We start from the raw sequence: 16,004 nt of genomic DNA, 5'->3' as shown, positions 1-16,004 counted from the left end.
GATGGACCATTTCGCTGTGTTACTCATGATTCCATGAATACAAGCCAAACTGCAAATCCTGAGGAACCTGAGGCAGGAGGCAAAAACGGAAAACTCACTCTAATAATCCTTTTCACAAGACAGAAGAGATATTTTGACTCAGAGTTTCAACTTTTGCGTTGAATAAAAATGTTTAATTAATGAATCCACGCTGCTGCCACCCATGTGTAAAATTACACACAGACTCTCGCTCAAATCAGAGACTGCAGTTGACACCCACGAATCATTTCTGCAGTCGAATACAGGTGTTTAATCAGCCATACGGAGAAAGTTATGAGCTGCTCACTCATAACAACACAGAGCCCTTGGGCTCCACTTTTTAGCTTCTTATCTTAAAATCTCTGAATTGCGATTTCCAGGATCTGATCTGATAAAGCAGCTCATTCTGTCAGGCTGTGGAGCTGATACTAGCTTCGACAGCTACAGTGCACTCTGTCAACAGCAGCATCATGTCAAAAAGCATGTCAAATGTGATTTACCAGCACTTTACCAGTTTTACCCCAACTGGTCAACTATGGAACTGTTGACTTTTCTGTAACTGACTGGTTTAAACTCCTGGACAATTCGATTATTTGATCTGAGTCTGCTGATGTAGAAATAAAATAAGTTTGTGATCAGTTTAATCTGTAGAAAATAAAAATCACAATTTAAACTGTAATAGTGGTCATAAAAATCACAACAGGCACAATAGATAGGCTCCTTGAATTGTGCAGCCCTTATGAAGAACGTCTTCCATTATTTCTTCTGGAAAGCAAATACACTGACACCACTGCTGTGTTTCAAAATGAAATAATCCCAATAATCCCTTACAAAACAGGCCAAAGTATCCCCTCGATCTATCCCTGAGGAGACCATTCAACATTAAAAACACTACTCTGAAACATTTGAATCTACAGTTGAGGGTGTTTATGTGAGATAAGATATAATAAAACAAAATTTTCTTTTATGTCTTTATAGTTTAATTAGAACACATTATGCCAACAAGGCTGTAAGTTTAAAAGTTTAACTTAGGTTATATTTAAAATCAGATGTGGTCTTGTTAGTGTTTGAGCCTGAAAAACCTTCATAAGAAATCCATTAAAGACGGTTTCTGTCCCTTAAATTCCCAAAGTTCATACGAGCTTTTAACATTGATGATGCAGCAGAAGAGACATGCTATGTTCAGTGACTGTGCTTTAAGTGTGGCTCAACAATCATAATCACCAGAAACACAAGAAACAGGTTAAACTAATGTGATCACATGCACCCTCTGCTGCACTGCTGATCCACTGAGGCAACTGAGTGAACACTGTGTGAAGCTGTAGCTATATAAGAGCCCTGATCCTGCCAGTTCAAACTCTTCTATATATCCTTTCTGTGTGGATGTGTTCAGGTGTAATTACAGAGCTGGTCCTGGGCCCGGTGGCTCCAGCGCTGTCTCGGGCCAAGGCTACAATGACATTGCTCTTCTCTCCAGCCCAGTGGACCACCATCTGGTTATGGGAGTCATTCAGGTTGGCCTGCAGGACAAAACAGGTTGAACAAGGTTATGCATGTCAGGGAAAAGGTAAGGAGACCCAGGAAACACTGCAGAGAATCTCACTTGACAGTAATGCAACACTACTGTGTCACTGCAAAGAAAGTTTTCTAGGTGTAGAACTGGTAAATGAGGACACGTGCTGGTACGTCTCTGCTTATATGTCACTTGTTAGTCTATTACAGACTATGAAACATCTGAAAAAAAAGTAAGACCAACCTCCCTTAACAATTGAGATAAATTCATAAGCAGTAAAACACACAGTTGCTCAGCTGAACACACACACAGTGCTTTAGCTGCTACAGTCTTACTGGGTCTGGTATGACAGCAGCTTATGGTGGATAATGTCAGCAAACCTAAGACAGATATTACTGTGTTACTGACAGCAGTCAGTTTGCTGACTTTATGACTCTTCTCTACTTGTGCTGTTACACTATGTTTTAGTATTTAACAATATACCATAATTGTCACTTGTAGCCACACAGTAAAAGTAAAAGTTGCACTGGCTCTCTTTAAGGGTGCCTCACAGCCCAGAGACTGAATCTGTAGGAGGGTATTTGAATGTTCCAGCTCAGTAAAAATCGTAATTACTATGTTCACAGTCTAAAAAGATGAGCCTGGTGTTATTCTATATTTTTCTTATTGTCAACAAATTCCATGAAAACACCAAAACCAACATTGTGTTAATCTTTTTCTCAGTACTTTCCAACTTCCCCATTCCATTTATGGGGAAGCCAAAAGTCCATGTGTTTCTACTGAAGATGCAAATCTTTAAAACCATATCACAGATTTATAGCTTCATTCTTTAAAAAAAGGCAAAGTGATTTGCTGAGAACAGCTTTTTAGCAAATGTTAGTCAAACAGGGGGAAATAGTACGGTTGTTGGGAACTACTTTCTGCTGTGGATGAATACACATTTGGCGTTTAATGATTATCTGTGGCAGCAGGATAGTGCATGTGGGATTGAATCCAAAACAAACTACAGTTTGTGTGTGTGTGTGTGTGTGTTCATGGTAACAGAGTAAAATGACACCCAGTGTGACAGTGTGCATCACTGATGTTTTAACAGTTCCTGGCCAACAATGGAGCTCATGGACAGAGAAAACTGAGCTACACACACAGTTCTTGACAGCATGGCCAGACTTTCCCTTTAATCATATAAACACCTGTGTGATCGAGCTCTAACAGTGTATGCGTATGTATTTGACATTATTCTATGTATAGGGTGGGTAATGCATTAACTTGCTGTAACACACACTATCCCCTCTTCAGTGCACCTCCCATCGGGCACATAGATCGATGAAAAGAAATGGGCTATTTCATCTTTTTCATTGTCACTGCCTTGCCATCTCATCTCCACCCTGCTTCCCTTCCCTTATCTTTTATTGATGATTGTGCGAGGGGCAGGCCTCTGAAAGGACTCTTTTTTTTTTTTTTTTTTTTGCTTCAAAGCCTTTTTCTGCTCTTTCCTAGTGGCTCACACAGTGGAGTAAACAACAAGTATCTCTGCTACCTCTGTCAGCTGTGATCAGACACAGCCCTCGACCCAGCTCTGCTTTGTAACTTCTACGACGACGACAATACATGTGGATGACAGTGCCAAAATGTTGGCATTGGGAGAGCGTAAGGAAAAAAACAAAGAGTTAAATAAAACATCCATCCTGAAACATTTCAGCAGCGAAGAGTAGCTGCTGGCGGTGTGGCCTAGCTGTGTGAGGCCTGTTACGCTGTTAACATTTGGGTTTGGATTTACCACTCTGCAGCAACATTCAACAATGATCTTAAAAGGAGAGATACATCTTGAAAAATGCAGACACGCTAATATCTCCACCCACAGAGGCCTCAAAAATCTATGAACTAATGCAGAAACAACACATGCTGTGTTTTGGTTGGGGGAAGGGGGGTTGAGTGATTCTGGGATATGCAGGAAAATATTAAGGGGTAGGATACAGAGAATATTACAACAATTTATCACAAAATAGCTCCAGGAAAACATCAAGTATCAGAGATGGATGATATATAAGGGTGGATTTTTCCTTTAGCATGATGCTGATGTCGTTGCTAGGAAACAACAAAGCCAACACCATTGCAGGGCTAGACTGTGTGTCGCCAGCAAGACACAAATTTAACCTTTTCAACAAGGGAATGACTATGAGTCGCTGTCATGAAGCCAGCTTCACTGATACACAACATTTCTTGCTTTAGCAATCAGCCCTCTGCTCCGCCTCCTCTCCATTTTGCTCAGCCTGCCTCCCTCAGGGCCGCCTCGGTTAAAGTCAGGCCCGTCTGTCAGGCCAAGGTGTTGCAGCAGTAAATCTCTGCATTTAAGGCTTCACTGGCCAAATGGGTGCCAGCAGCTCTGCAGACTAACACAGCTGAATCTAGACTATGATGGTGACTGTGGAGATGGGAACTGTTTGCCAGGTTGCAGCAAACTGCAGTGTGAGAGTTAACATTCGGTGGGTTCATCCATGGCTGGTCACTGCTCCGTTCACAGGTAGTGGCTAAAATCGAGGCAGCACCACTTAACATGGTGCTGTCAAGACCATTATGAGTCACCAAGAAAGTAAATTTCATTTATACAGCACCATTCAAAACCTCTGTTACAAAGCGATTTACAAAAGAATAAACGGTTAAAAGAATAGAGTAAGAGCAACATCGCAACAGGAGACACAAAAAACACAAAACATGTACATAATAACTCAAGAACAGTAACACTTAAAAAAAAAAAGATAAGCCTTCAGCTGTGACTTCAAACACCCAAGAGAGTTTGCTGACCGGACTCCCACAGGGAGACTGTTCCACAGCCTGAAACCCAGGACAGCAAACGCACAGTCCCCCTGTGTTTTCAGTCTTGAGTGAGGAATATGTGTATACCATAAAAGCTTGCAGTTATTTTCCAATATTTGTTATTAGCTCTACAAACTGCCTGCAGTGAACTGGCTTTGTGGTTTGGCTCAGTACTATGGTCTCACAAGCTCCTTCAAGCACAACTGACCTTTTCATGACCTCACTCACACAAGCTTTAAAATCACTGAAGACCTGACCTCAGAGCTTTACAAGCATTTCCATTTTCTTTGCAGCAAACGTCTCGTTGTGGCTCCGCTGTGGCCGGCAGAGACCATCCCCTGCCATTCACTCTGTGTATGTGTGTCCATCAGCTCTGTGAGCTTTATGTCTCGCACCCGGCTCTTTTGCCCGCTCCACTTTGATCTATAGTAAAAATGTGACTGCCGAAGAACAAAGACTCCGCTCCCGAAACGTTTCCATGAATGAGCCTGAACAGAGTTAGAACACGGTGCAGCCAGATCCTGAGGAGGTAAAGGGTTAAACTCCGACCAATGGATCTTTATGGACAATTTAAAGCTGAAACCCACTATACACTGGGTAAGTAAATCATTACCGATAGCTCCCACATTCACAGCTATCCTGTAACCATGGCAACCCTGTATGTTGCCAAATCCAACAGGACTGAAATTTTGACAATTACAAATGAAATATCTAACAGATTTTTTTTTCTCTGTTGTACGATTTGGGGATTTTCTTTAAATCAAAGAAACTCAAATTAAGTTTAATATGCTGGTTATTATGACATTATTTTAATATCAATATATTATGGTATTCATAGAAATGTAATTCTTTTTATACATACTGCACATTAAACCACATACATTCTATAAATGTGTTTGTGGTGTGTTTTAACTTCACTGCGTAAATCTGAACTGCTTACCTCCCTGTTCTAAAGAGCTGTTTATTCATTCATTGAGCAACTCAGTTTAAACACAGACACGCTGTCAACATAGCTTTACTTTTTCAACAAGGAGGACAAGCTGTAGCCTAGTAAGAGCTGAAACAAGGCACATGTCATCTAAGGTTATTAACCCGGGAACACAGATGAGGTTACTGGCACACCTTCAGACCAATAAGAATTCAGTATTCACAGTGTTTAGCATATTGCCTGAGCCCTTCTGTTTCCCTTCTCCTTTTTTGTTTCACCTCACACACTGCACTCCAAACATGGGGGGTAGTCCAGAGGTGGCTCTATTAAGTGGCAGAGAGGTGTTCCCATCAATCGCTGCGACAGCTTTCTGGTCACTTGGGGAGTATGGGCTTGGATGGAGGGAGAGGGGGAGGAATGTGGGGGGCGGGGGGGGGGGGGGGGGGGGGGGGCCACTTTACTGTCAAGGTTTCTGTCCGTCTTTCTCACACTCACATGCAAAATTTATTCTGTCTCACAGAGCGCTCAAGTGGCCCAATGGTTTTAATGCATGCCACATAACAGGTTAAAATGGGTGGTGCTAGGAGCTTGGTGATGTCGACAGTACTCCCAAGGCTAACTGAACTAATGTAGTTGCCAAGCCAACTGCTGAATTGTTCACCTGCCCAGAACATGCTAACACTAGTTAGTCACAACAGCTCTATCGAAAGCTTTGTACTGTCGCCAACGGGAAAATAAGTTCACACAGTTTATTCAAGAGACATATTCATACGACCGACCAGTGCCTCGTTTGCAGAGCAGTTTATATTCTAGCAGAGGAAATTAAATAAAAGTGCATGGAGCAATAACACAGATAATAAATAATAAACAGCTTTAAGGTCCCCTCGTGGCTTAGAGGTTAAGACGCCAACCGTGAACTGCAACGTCCCTGATTCAAATTAGACCAGGGACCTCTGTTGCATCTCTCACTCCCTCATGTCCTGTCATCATTCTACACTGTAAAATCTAACATTACATCTCAATAAAAGAAATAATTTAACATAACTTGGATAATCTTGGAAAAAAGTTGTAGTCGTTTATTTTGATGAATTTTACCAGCTCAAAAGTGAAGAGCTGAAGTAATTACTCAGTTGTTCAATTACTCAGAGTCCAATGAAATGTTTGAGCCTTTTAAGTATTGGAGATATAGTTCCATTATGTTGCAATAATACATATTATTTAAGTTTATTTATTACAAAAATGTAAGACCCAATGCCAGTGTATTCATTTTTTGTTTTTATTTTAGTTAATAAGTCATCACATTGCACCCTTGTAAACCAAAAAAAATGTATTAAAATAATTCTTGAATTTTCTCAAAATATAACGTTTTGATAGCTGCATAAAATCACCTAAATGATTCACAGAAAATCATTTTAAATGAATGATTAAATGACATGAATGATTAAATAATCATTCATGTCATTATTTACGTTTCTGTATTGAAACCCCGCCACCAAAATAAACAGATTTATTAATAATTGCAGTCTGAAACTTTATTCGCTCCACTTTGTCTTTGGGCAGTCCCGTTAACAGCATCAAGCCCACACCTGTGATTCTGCGCAGCACGTGAACGTGAACGTGCGCGTAACCGTGACGTTTTCATGCGCTGCATCGAGAGAGCGAGAGGACGTGACTTGGATGTAGCCCTGTGTCTGTACTGCGTACGAAGAAGCACACAGGACCCGCTGCGCTGCCAACGTTCTTCTTCCTTGTGAGGTAACTTTGCTTTTTATTATTATTTATTACTACTGTGCTTAAATAATTGTTTTCCATGGCATTTTACCTTATAAAGACGGAGACATACGAACTTGTACCGACCCGTGCAAACGTTAGCCACGCTTGTTAGCTAGTAGTGGTAAAAAAAAAAAAAACGACTGGTACAGTTAAATAATAGACGCTGTGAAGTTGGCTGCTGAGCGTAACATGTTCCATGAAAGTTGTAGTATAAGCTTGTAATTGTATTAGTTTGTTACGTGAGCTAAACGCGCCACACGTGTTCGGCTAACACCTGTTAATTTACTTCCGGTAAATTAACAGGTGTTCCACATTTGAACGCGCAAGTGAGCGTAAACGCCATTTAAAGAAAAGTTAGCGTGATTTGGCGCTTTCAGTAATGTTTGCCACGCTGTGGCATTCGTTTAAAGGACACTTCTTCATTTGTGAAAGTTTACTGGCTATAGTTTGACAAGCTTCCATTTGTATTTGCTGTTTGATTTCACCATGTGGAAATATAAACTATGTGGGTTTTCTAGTGCCCTAAAAATACAGTTGTTGCGACATTACAGACTTTACCATGGCCAGTATTCCACAGTTTCACCCTTACCTTGTCTGTACAACAATTTCATGTGTACATTTAGTACTTATAATTCACTAAAGGTACATCTCTCAACGACACATTCTGAGAAAACCCCGGTATGCAGTCAAGATTTGACTAATAATGTGACATTTCATTGCCCTGTGTGCACTTTTAAGCAGCCATTTGTGGAGAGTTGCATGTATGCTCATTTACGGGGACATTTAAGACAAAAACAAATGGTCCCATGCCCAGTTAGGGATTGTAGGTTCAAAATAAATGAGTACAGCACGTATAATGCACATAAATGCAAAGAACATCAAAGTACACCAGACTATGATGTAACCGTTGTAGTGCAAAATATTTCAAATGTTTCTCATGGGGGCGATGAAGACAATCCATTAGAACTAGATGATGAAAATGAAACCACCTCAGTTGCAGGTAGTAGTACTGAGGGTCTAGCAGAGCAAATACAGGAGCAGTTACAGTACAATCTGGCTGCTTTCTTCTTAAAAATGCAAACTGTTCTACATGTATCACAAAAGGCAACACAAGAAATCATAGAGCACACTGATCAATTGTTTTCCTGTCAGAACCTGTCATCAGAGAATCTGTAGTCAGAGAAAAACATAACAGCCCTCTTAATGACACACTTGTAAATGAAATTGTCCAGGCAGTGTCAAACAGTAATGTTTTGCATAAATGTGTTGCATCTGAAGGACCATTGTCAACAGCTAAGTGAAGGAAAAGTTATTATGAAGTGAAGTTTCCATTTGTTAAGCCAGTAGAGTACCTTATTGAGTCTTCACAGCATACCTACATGTATGTGCCCATTCTCTCATCTTTGCAGCAGCTGTTAAAAAAACAGATGTATTTGAGAAAGTGCAAGAAAGTACTTCACATTTGCCTAGGCCAGTGGTTCTCAACTGGTGGGTCCTGACCCAAAAGTGGGTCGTGGACCCGTTCTGAATGGGTCGCGAACAGCTGGTGAAAAATCAGCGAAATAATGTGCATCTGTTGTTGGGCATGTCTTTTATTTTGAAAGGCACGCGTCAGACACGTGCAGCCGCCTCGGTTCGGTAACCATGGTAACTATCACACGATTACGGTTGTTGCAATGAGACAAGATGGCAAAGCGAAAATATGATCTTGTGTCTTTTGATATTTTTTATTTATCTTTTGTCCATGCAGTCATAGTTAAATGTCTCATTTTGTAATATCTGCATGCATTTTTGATAATTTTACTACACTTTCTTACCATGCTTTTGTCATGGTCCACTTAAGTTTCTTATTAATGTTGCCTGAATGCTGTGAAAATCCCTTGTTTTGTGGGGCTTTATTGTGTGCAATTTGATATTTACCCAGGTTTGTCCATGCTGTTGCATGGTCCTCAAGTTCGTCTTAATGTGTTCTGAATGCATGGATGCATATAAGTCAAATTTCTCGTTGTTGTGGTTTAATTAATGTTGTCTTGCACTCTGCTGAATAAAATGAATATGTTAAAAGAAGTGATTTTTCAAAGGCTTTTTTTTTTAGAAAATTAATTTGCTTGGTTTGAATTCTATGAGAGTGGGTCGCGATTTAATAACCACAGGAAAATGTGGGTCCCAGAGTGAGACCAGTTGAGAACCACTGGCCTAGACAATATGCAAGCTATTGTGATGGCTCCTATTATCAGGAAAATCTGCTTCTCTCAGGTGAGGGTCAGAAATTATCAGTAATTCTCTACGTTGATAACTTCGAAATTGCAACCTAAACATTTTTTTTTAAATCCACAAGGTATGTGCAGTGTATTGGACATTAGCTAACTTGCCAATGAAGTAACGCTCAACTCTCCACTCAGTTGGCCCTTTTGTGCAATTCAAATGATGTACAACAGTTTGGATATGAAAAACTGTTTGCACCTCTCCTGCGTGACCTCAAAACTCTTGAAGAAGTGGGTGTCTACATTGAAACAATCGGTGCCACTATCAAAGAAACAGTCTTGAAATGCAAGAAATAGATGCAGTCTCTGATAGCTTTGGCATGAGAACTAAAGGTCAGCATGATGGCATTGTTCAGGAAATACAGACCCATGACATTGAAGGTAATTATGGTGTAAAACACAGTTGTGTTCTCTCTGACCACCTCTCTTATTTCCATCCTATCACAGGATTTCCACCTGACATCCTACATGACCTGTTTGAAGGTGTGGTTCCTCTGGAGTTGGCGCATTGTTTGAAAGGTTTGATTGCAAAGAAATATTTCACTTTGGAAGAACTGAATAGGGCAATACTGTATTTTCCCATTCTGATAAAGTTGACCGCCCCCATCCAATTCCTCAAAATTTTGCCAGTCGTGGAACAGTTGGTGGGAATGGGTGAGAACCACGCACTGCTTAGATTGCTACCTCATAACTACAAAAATGTGTTGAAGACTTTGGCAGAGAGACACCAAAACATGATGGCATTCTATTTATCATCACCAAGATTTTTCAAGCCACCAATACAAACTTCAAAAGTTGAGTCTGTCCTTGTTGAATCGTTGCCTGCTGATACACACAAAATAATCAACACTGTGTATGGCACAAAACAGGCAACAATCCAAGGCACAGTCTTTGTCTTTGGAATGTTTGTTTGCACTGGGTTCCATGCTGCCTTGCCCAAGTTTAAAGAGATCAGAAACATTTTACTTATCAGAAATAACATCATCTTTCTACTGAAAGACTATGAGACCTGGTATATTGAACATTTGCGGTCGTATGAGCTAACAGAAAACAAAATTGAAAGTCATACAGTGAAACTTGTTGGTCAGATAACTGACCAAATGCCACTGTTTGCTTACAGAGTTGCAGGCAAGTTAATTCTCACAACTAAACATTTCATTGCAGTGGTTGAGTAAAAGAGCAGTATGAACCCAGGAGCCATCCTGAGCTGTTGTTTCTGAGATGAGTCCTGTGCTGAACATGTTGTGTGGTTACACTACATCTTCATGTAATTGTTAATGTACATAAGACAGAACAAGAATAAAGCCTGCAACCTTTTTTTAGGTGAGAAGTTATATAATGTGTATGTGCTCCTGTTTATTTTATAGGTTCCTCTAATGTTCTAAAACTAAGAGTCATCCTTGATGAAGTCAACGCTGAGAGGCTTGTTTTGCCCTCTCGTCCAGAGACTGTGAATGCTCTCATATTTGAGGTGAAAAATAAGCTGAACCTTACCTATGACTTTCGCCTCCAGTTTCAAGATTCAGAATTTGACAATGCCCTGTGCAATTTAGTTAACATAGAGGACCTGCCAACCAAGGCAACCATTAAAATCGTTAGACTTCTTGAGCTAGACCTGAGTTCATCCAGCACAGATGACACTGTGCTACTGTCTGATAAAACAGATTTACCAGAGCATCTTTGTCAATGGCCAGAGACTTTTGTTGTTCCAGCATTCTCGTATGAGGTGGAGTTTGCTCTAAGAGAGGCAAACTCTGCATTTTTGAGAGTCAAGTGGCTTTTTTGAGTTTATCCAGGTTGTCATTTTAAATCTTGATGACAGAAAGCAGCTCAAACTAAAGTTACAGGCACTGAGAAAGGAGCTGGAGTAAAGTTGCCAACAGTGTCTGCCCATCAGGAAATGGTGTCTTCAACATAACTTTTATGTTTTCCATGTTTAGCGTGATGTAGCCGCACTGATTTGAGATTACAGTGTCAGACCTACTTGTAGGGTTGTAGTTGTTTTGCATGTTCAATGCCTCTACTGCCTCACTTGTGCTGTATGATGTTTTCCAAGTGATTCAAATAGTTGGTATTGCAGAGTAAGACAATTATTTCATGCTGAGAATTTTAACTTAGGCTCTAGGCCAGCATTGTTTGTGTTGTTTGTTTAGCTAGCATTGTTTGTTCAATTTTCTGGAATGCATATTCAATCATAGATTTGTACATTTTCAGGTCTTGTGAGTGCAGTGCTCACATGCTCAAATGTCCTGGTCGTTGTGGGGTGTTGGTGTCTGTTACAGACCTGGAAAAATGCAATATAACTGCAACTGCTTTTGCTGTTGGTCAGATCTAACAATTATTCTTCATGTCAAAACTTTTGATGTGTTTGTACCTTGAACATGTGAAGAATGTACATGTTTTTCCCCCTGACATAATAACATTTTTTTTTTATACAGAGAAGTTTCCAGCGTTCACTCACAAATATATTTGTGCATGTACCTGCATTGTTTTAATCCAACTTAAATAGTTCAAGGCAATCGGTTTCCTCAAATGAATTGAGTAGTAACAATGAAGTTTTGAGTTGTCTTAGCTATAAGGTAATAATCTGCTGCAGTCAAATTCCTTAGTAAATGAAACATGAGTGGTAAAAGGTTGTGGTTAATGATACTAAATTTACGTACACTTTTCAACTCATTTTAATTTGTTTGGAAAAAATGGTAGCACTGAGTGTAAAATACTCAATAGTTTTAAGGTCAATAAAATCCAAAAAACTCTGTACTATTTATTAACACAATTTACCTTAACAACAAGAATTTGAGTTACTTGTACACAAATCAAAGATTTTATTATGCTTAAATTGTTTGAGTTAATTAACTTAAATGGTTCAAGGCAATCGGTTTCCTCAAAAGGTTTGAGTTGAACTAACTTGTTGGGTTTTACAGTGTACTATTGCCATTTAAAAAAGTGCTCTCAGTGGCTAAGACTGTCAAGATGTTTTGCATGTCAAGGTTTACCACCTTTAGGGAGAGTTAGCCACCACCAGCTGGTTCCAACCCCACTGCAGAATAACTGTGTAACATGAATGGCATATTTTTACTGTTATAAAGTAACAGATAAAAGATAAAATGCCACAGTTAAAACCTTTACACTGTTGTCTGTAAGTATTAAAACCACTGTGCAGTGTTGTGGCATCTGACAGTCCTTCAAACAACACTCATCTGTTGCTCCAACTGGACTTCATGGATCACATTTCACTGCCTAAGCGGTACCTTAAACAACACGCCCCCTTAAACAATGCCACAGGAAAAAACAACATCATTTGGCCTGAAATGACTCCTGTGACTAAGCCTGACGTCTGTCACTAACCTGCACTTTGAGCTAATTTCCCTGGACTATCACTCAACCGCGTGACCAGTGCTTTTCGTGCTCTTCATCTCCTGTTACACCTTACACATCACCATTTTTAATCACTTTAAATGCCATGCATTGCTCCCTTACATGTGTATTTGTGTCAGGCTTTTCTTTTCACTAACAAGCCATTACATGCAGCTGAGGAACTGGCTGCATTTTTGTGCTTGGATCCAAAATAAAAAGCCCCTGGTCCTGTCTAGCTGCAAGGGTTTAAGCTGGATGTCTGACAACAGTTAAAAAGCATCTTCAACCAGTTATGCAAGCCTCACCAGAGTATATTGATTATTTAGGATGGGACCAGTTCCATTTTAAAGCCCATCAGTTTGTTTAGTTTTAACAAATGTACTAATTGCCATGGGAAAGTGTACATAAAAAAACATGGTGCAGGCCTAATTGTGACACAACACAGTCTTGTACCATTAGTCATCTACAACAGACGAGTCCGAGCCAGACATATCTCGTCAGAGGATTAGCAATGGATGTAAAACTTGGACACCACCAACGCAGTTAAATAAACTCTAGCCAGTGCTGTTAACTCAATATCTCAGCATAAGCTACAAACTCCTTCCCTGGGTGAGTGTAGGCACACGTTCAGGCTGTTTCATTATTATACCTATTTATTTGACTCTTGTGTGAACACAGCCGGACTGCAGTCGCTCCTGCTCATTTTCTTATGTTTCCAACTGTTTCATTATAAGGCTGGGTGGTGTATCAGCTTTTTTAAGGTATAATTGCAAATGAGATATAGGACGAGACAGTACTGTTTACATCACTATAGTTTGACGGTGCATTACATGACCTGTTTCTTCCATAAAGTTGTGCCAGTGTTTGCATCTCCCCTCTCTCGCACTCCACACAGATCTACCTCTGCACTTTTTTTCTGTTTACATTTCTACTGTTATTTGCACAGCTGTGTGTTTAGTTAACCTGGTGAGGAAAACCTGTAATTGTACTCTATTTTAACCTAGTCTGTTGAAAGGAGACTAGAAAAAGGACCATTTTTAGAAACAGGGTTTTTTTAATATAAGCTTTTTTATTCTATGTCATTTTTCATTTTACATTTCTGTAAATGAAGTTTGGCAGCTGTACATTTTCAAACAGTGAAGGATTTTAGTTTGTCCACAGTCTGTTTTTACTAAAAGTGCTTGTGGCATCCTCGCATGCTTTGACTTACAGCTGAACATTTAGGCCACTTTTTAGATATGTATACCGAGAGACATGATTTCCACCCAGCCCTAGCTCGAGTGTTACAGTATTTACAGCAGGGACCAGCTGATCGTGCTGGAGCTGGCTGCTATGGTGACCACAACAATGTACATCACCACAGAAACCAGGAGGATGACACACAGAGAACACAGAGGATGAAAGTCGAGATTTAGACAACAGAGACTGATGGAAACAATGAGATACGGACAATAAGCTAGCAGTGAGGAATCTGAGTGACTTCAGTGAGTGTAGTGTTATGTGTTTCACAGCACAACCTTTATAGTAGTTTTTACTTTTATACTTCCACTTTCCTAACTGTGTGTTCAGCAGCTGTAACAAGGCAATTTCCCTGCATGGATCAGTGAAGTTTTTGTGATTCTGATTCCCATCACTGGAAAAGTAGCTCAGGTTGTTGAAGGAGTGGGCCGATACTTGAGTTTATTTCAAGTCTTTGCATCTCTGTGTCTTATTCAGCCTTTTAAAAAATTGGTTTTCTTCAACCAGCAAAACAAAATCATTCCAAATAAGAATTTTATAACGAGACAGAAAAAAACCCCAAGAAAATGACACCTGATTTGTCTCAAGAGGATTGATTGATTTTTTTTTTTTTTTTTTTTTTTGCAGTTCAGGCTTTACAGCAAATAAGGAATCCACCGTACTATTATCTGCTGCATTCCTCTCCTTGCTTCCCACCCTTCTGGCACTTTCATAATCAACTGGTAGCATGGAGGAGTACCAGTGTCTGGTACTAACCAAGGAGTGTGTAGGATGTAACAGACAGGCGGCACAAAAGACCAAATCGCTGCATGCCACGCTGCCAGCACCGAGCAAAACCTCCCTCCAGGACCACCAGGACAACCGCCTCCTCCCTCTATAACAGCAAATCCATCAGGGCCTTTGATCAGCAAGATTCCAACACACACCAAGCATTCCAGGGAGTCTCTTTTATCAGGACGGTTTGATACAACACATAACCCTGAAACCCTTCAGAGACAAGAAGGTGCGACCAAAGGGTACCATCATGGAGTAGTGGGACAGAACACATGCCCAATGGAGCCCGTGATCACAGACTGAGGAAACAGACATGGGAAAAAAAGTGTGCAAGCCACAGCTAACCAGAGCCTGGCCCCAGAGGCCATCCATCTCCAACCCAACTCTAAGACGCACAAAGTGACTGGCTACCATCAAATCTGACTTTCACTCAACTTCAGCAAAAATCATCCAGCCTCTGGACAAGGTCAGTCTCTGTAACCATATGTTCTTTTATGTCACATTTCCTGTGCTGATGCTAACTCCATGCCAGAATTAAACTCTTGGCTCTGTCCAAAAGTTCCAGATTCCTGTCGCTCTTACCAGATTCTCAGCTGTACTGTACATCTTCATATCATTCTGCTGCATAGTTTCATTTCATTCAATCCATCCCTTTCAGGTTTTTCATTCATCATACTCACTGTCGCTGCACGTGATTTAATGTTTGTTTAGTTTGTTGTTGTTGTTTTTGAGAGATGCGTGTTTTCTTATTATTACACCTGACTCTATGAAGCCATCTCAGTGGATGAATGGTTTCACTGGGTGTGGTAGTAATCCTGATTAATATTCTCCAAATTCATAACCGAGTTCATTTCCTACAGTGGAACAGAAAAACAATCCGCTCGGGCATTTAGCCTATACTCCCCTCTCCACCCTCCCCTCTCCTCAGCTCTCCATTATTCAATAGCAAAGGGGTGTGGGGGAGGAGCTGTGGGGGGTGGGGGGGAACATGGCCAGGAGAGCACTGGCGGCATAGCCAGTCTCAAACAATGACATCATCTCTGCAGGACTGGCAGGCAATGAAGGCTGGCTGCACTCTCACCAGGCACTGAGCACAGTTTGCATGTGTAAGTTAGCCTGTGCTGCTGGCGACCATTGTGTTTCTGCCTGCAGGGAGGATGCCTGATTGAGCCACTGTCCTCCGAACTATGTGACAGCTGATTCAGGTTCTTTTTAGATTAGCCTTCACTGATGAGAAGCTAGGTGCTGACAAACTGAGACAAAATAAGACTTACAGGACATGAAGACACAGGCAAACTGGTCAGTGCATTTGTGTGGATGAAAC

General features: G+C 40.6%; 1 protein-coding gene across 1 annotated transcript in view; it reads right to left on the bottom strand.

Moving 5' to 3' along the window:
* Positions 1-16,004, bottom strand: part of sorl1 (sortilin-related receptor, L(DLR class) A repeats containing) — a 70,771-nt gene that overhangs the window by 49,530 nt on the left and 5,237 nt on the right. The window contains exon 2 of the mRNA XM_041047367.1: positions 1,422-1,538. Coding sequence (XP_040903301.1) covers positions 1,422-1,538 — 117 coding nt within the window. The remainder of the gene's footprint in view (positions 1-1,421; positions 1,539-16,004) is intronic.

This window comes from Toxotes jaculatrix, chromosome 9 (assembly GCF_017976425.1).
Source record: "Toxotes jaculatrix isolate fToxJac2 chromosome 9, fToxJac2.pri, whole genome shotgun sequence".
Lineage (NCBI taxonomy): Eukaryota > Metazoa > Chordata > Actinopteri > Toxotidae > Toxotes > Toxotes jaculatrix.
This window is presented reverse-complemented; position numbering and strand designations above follow the sequence as displayed.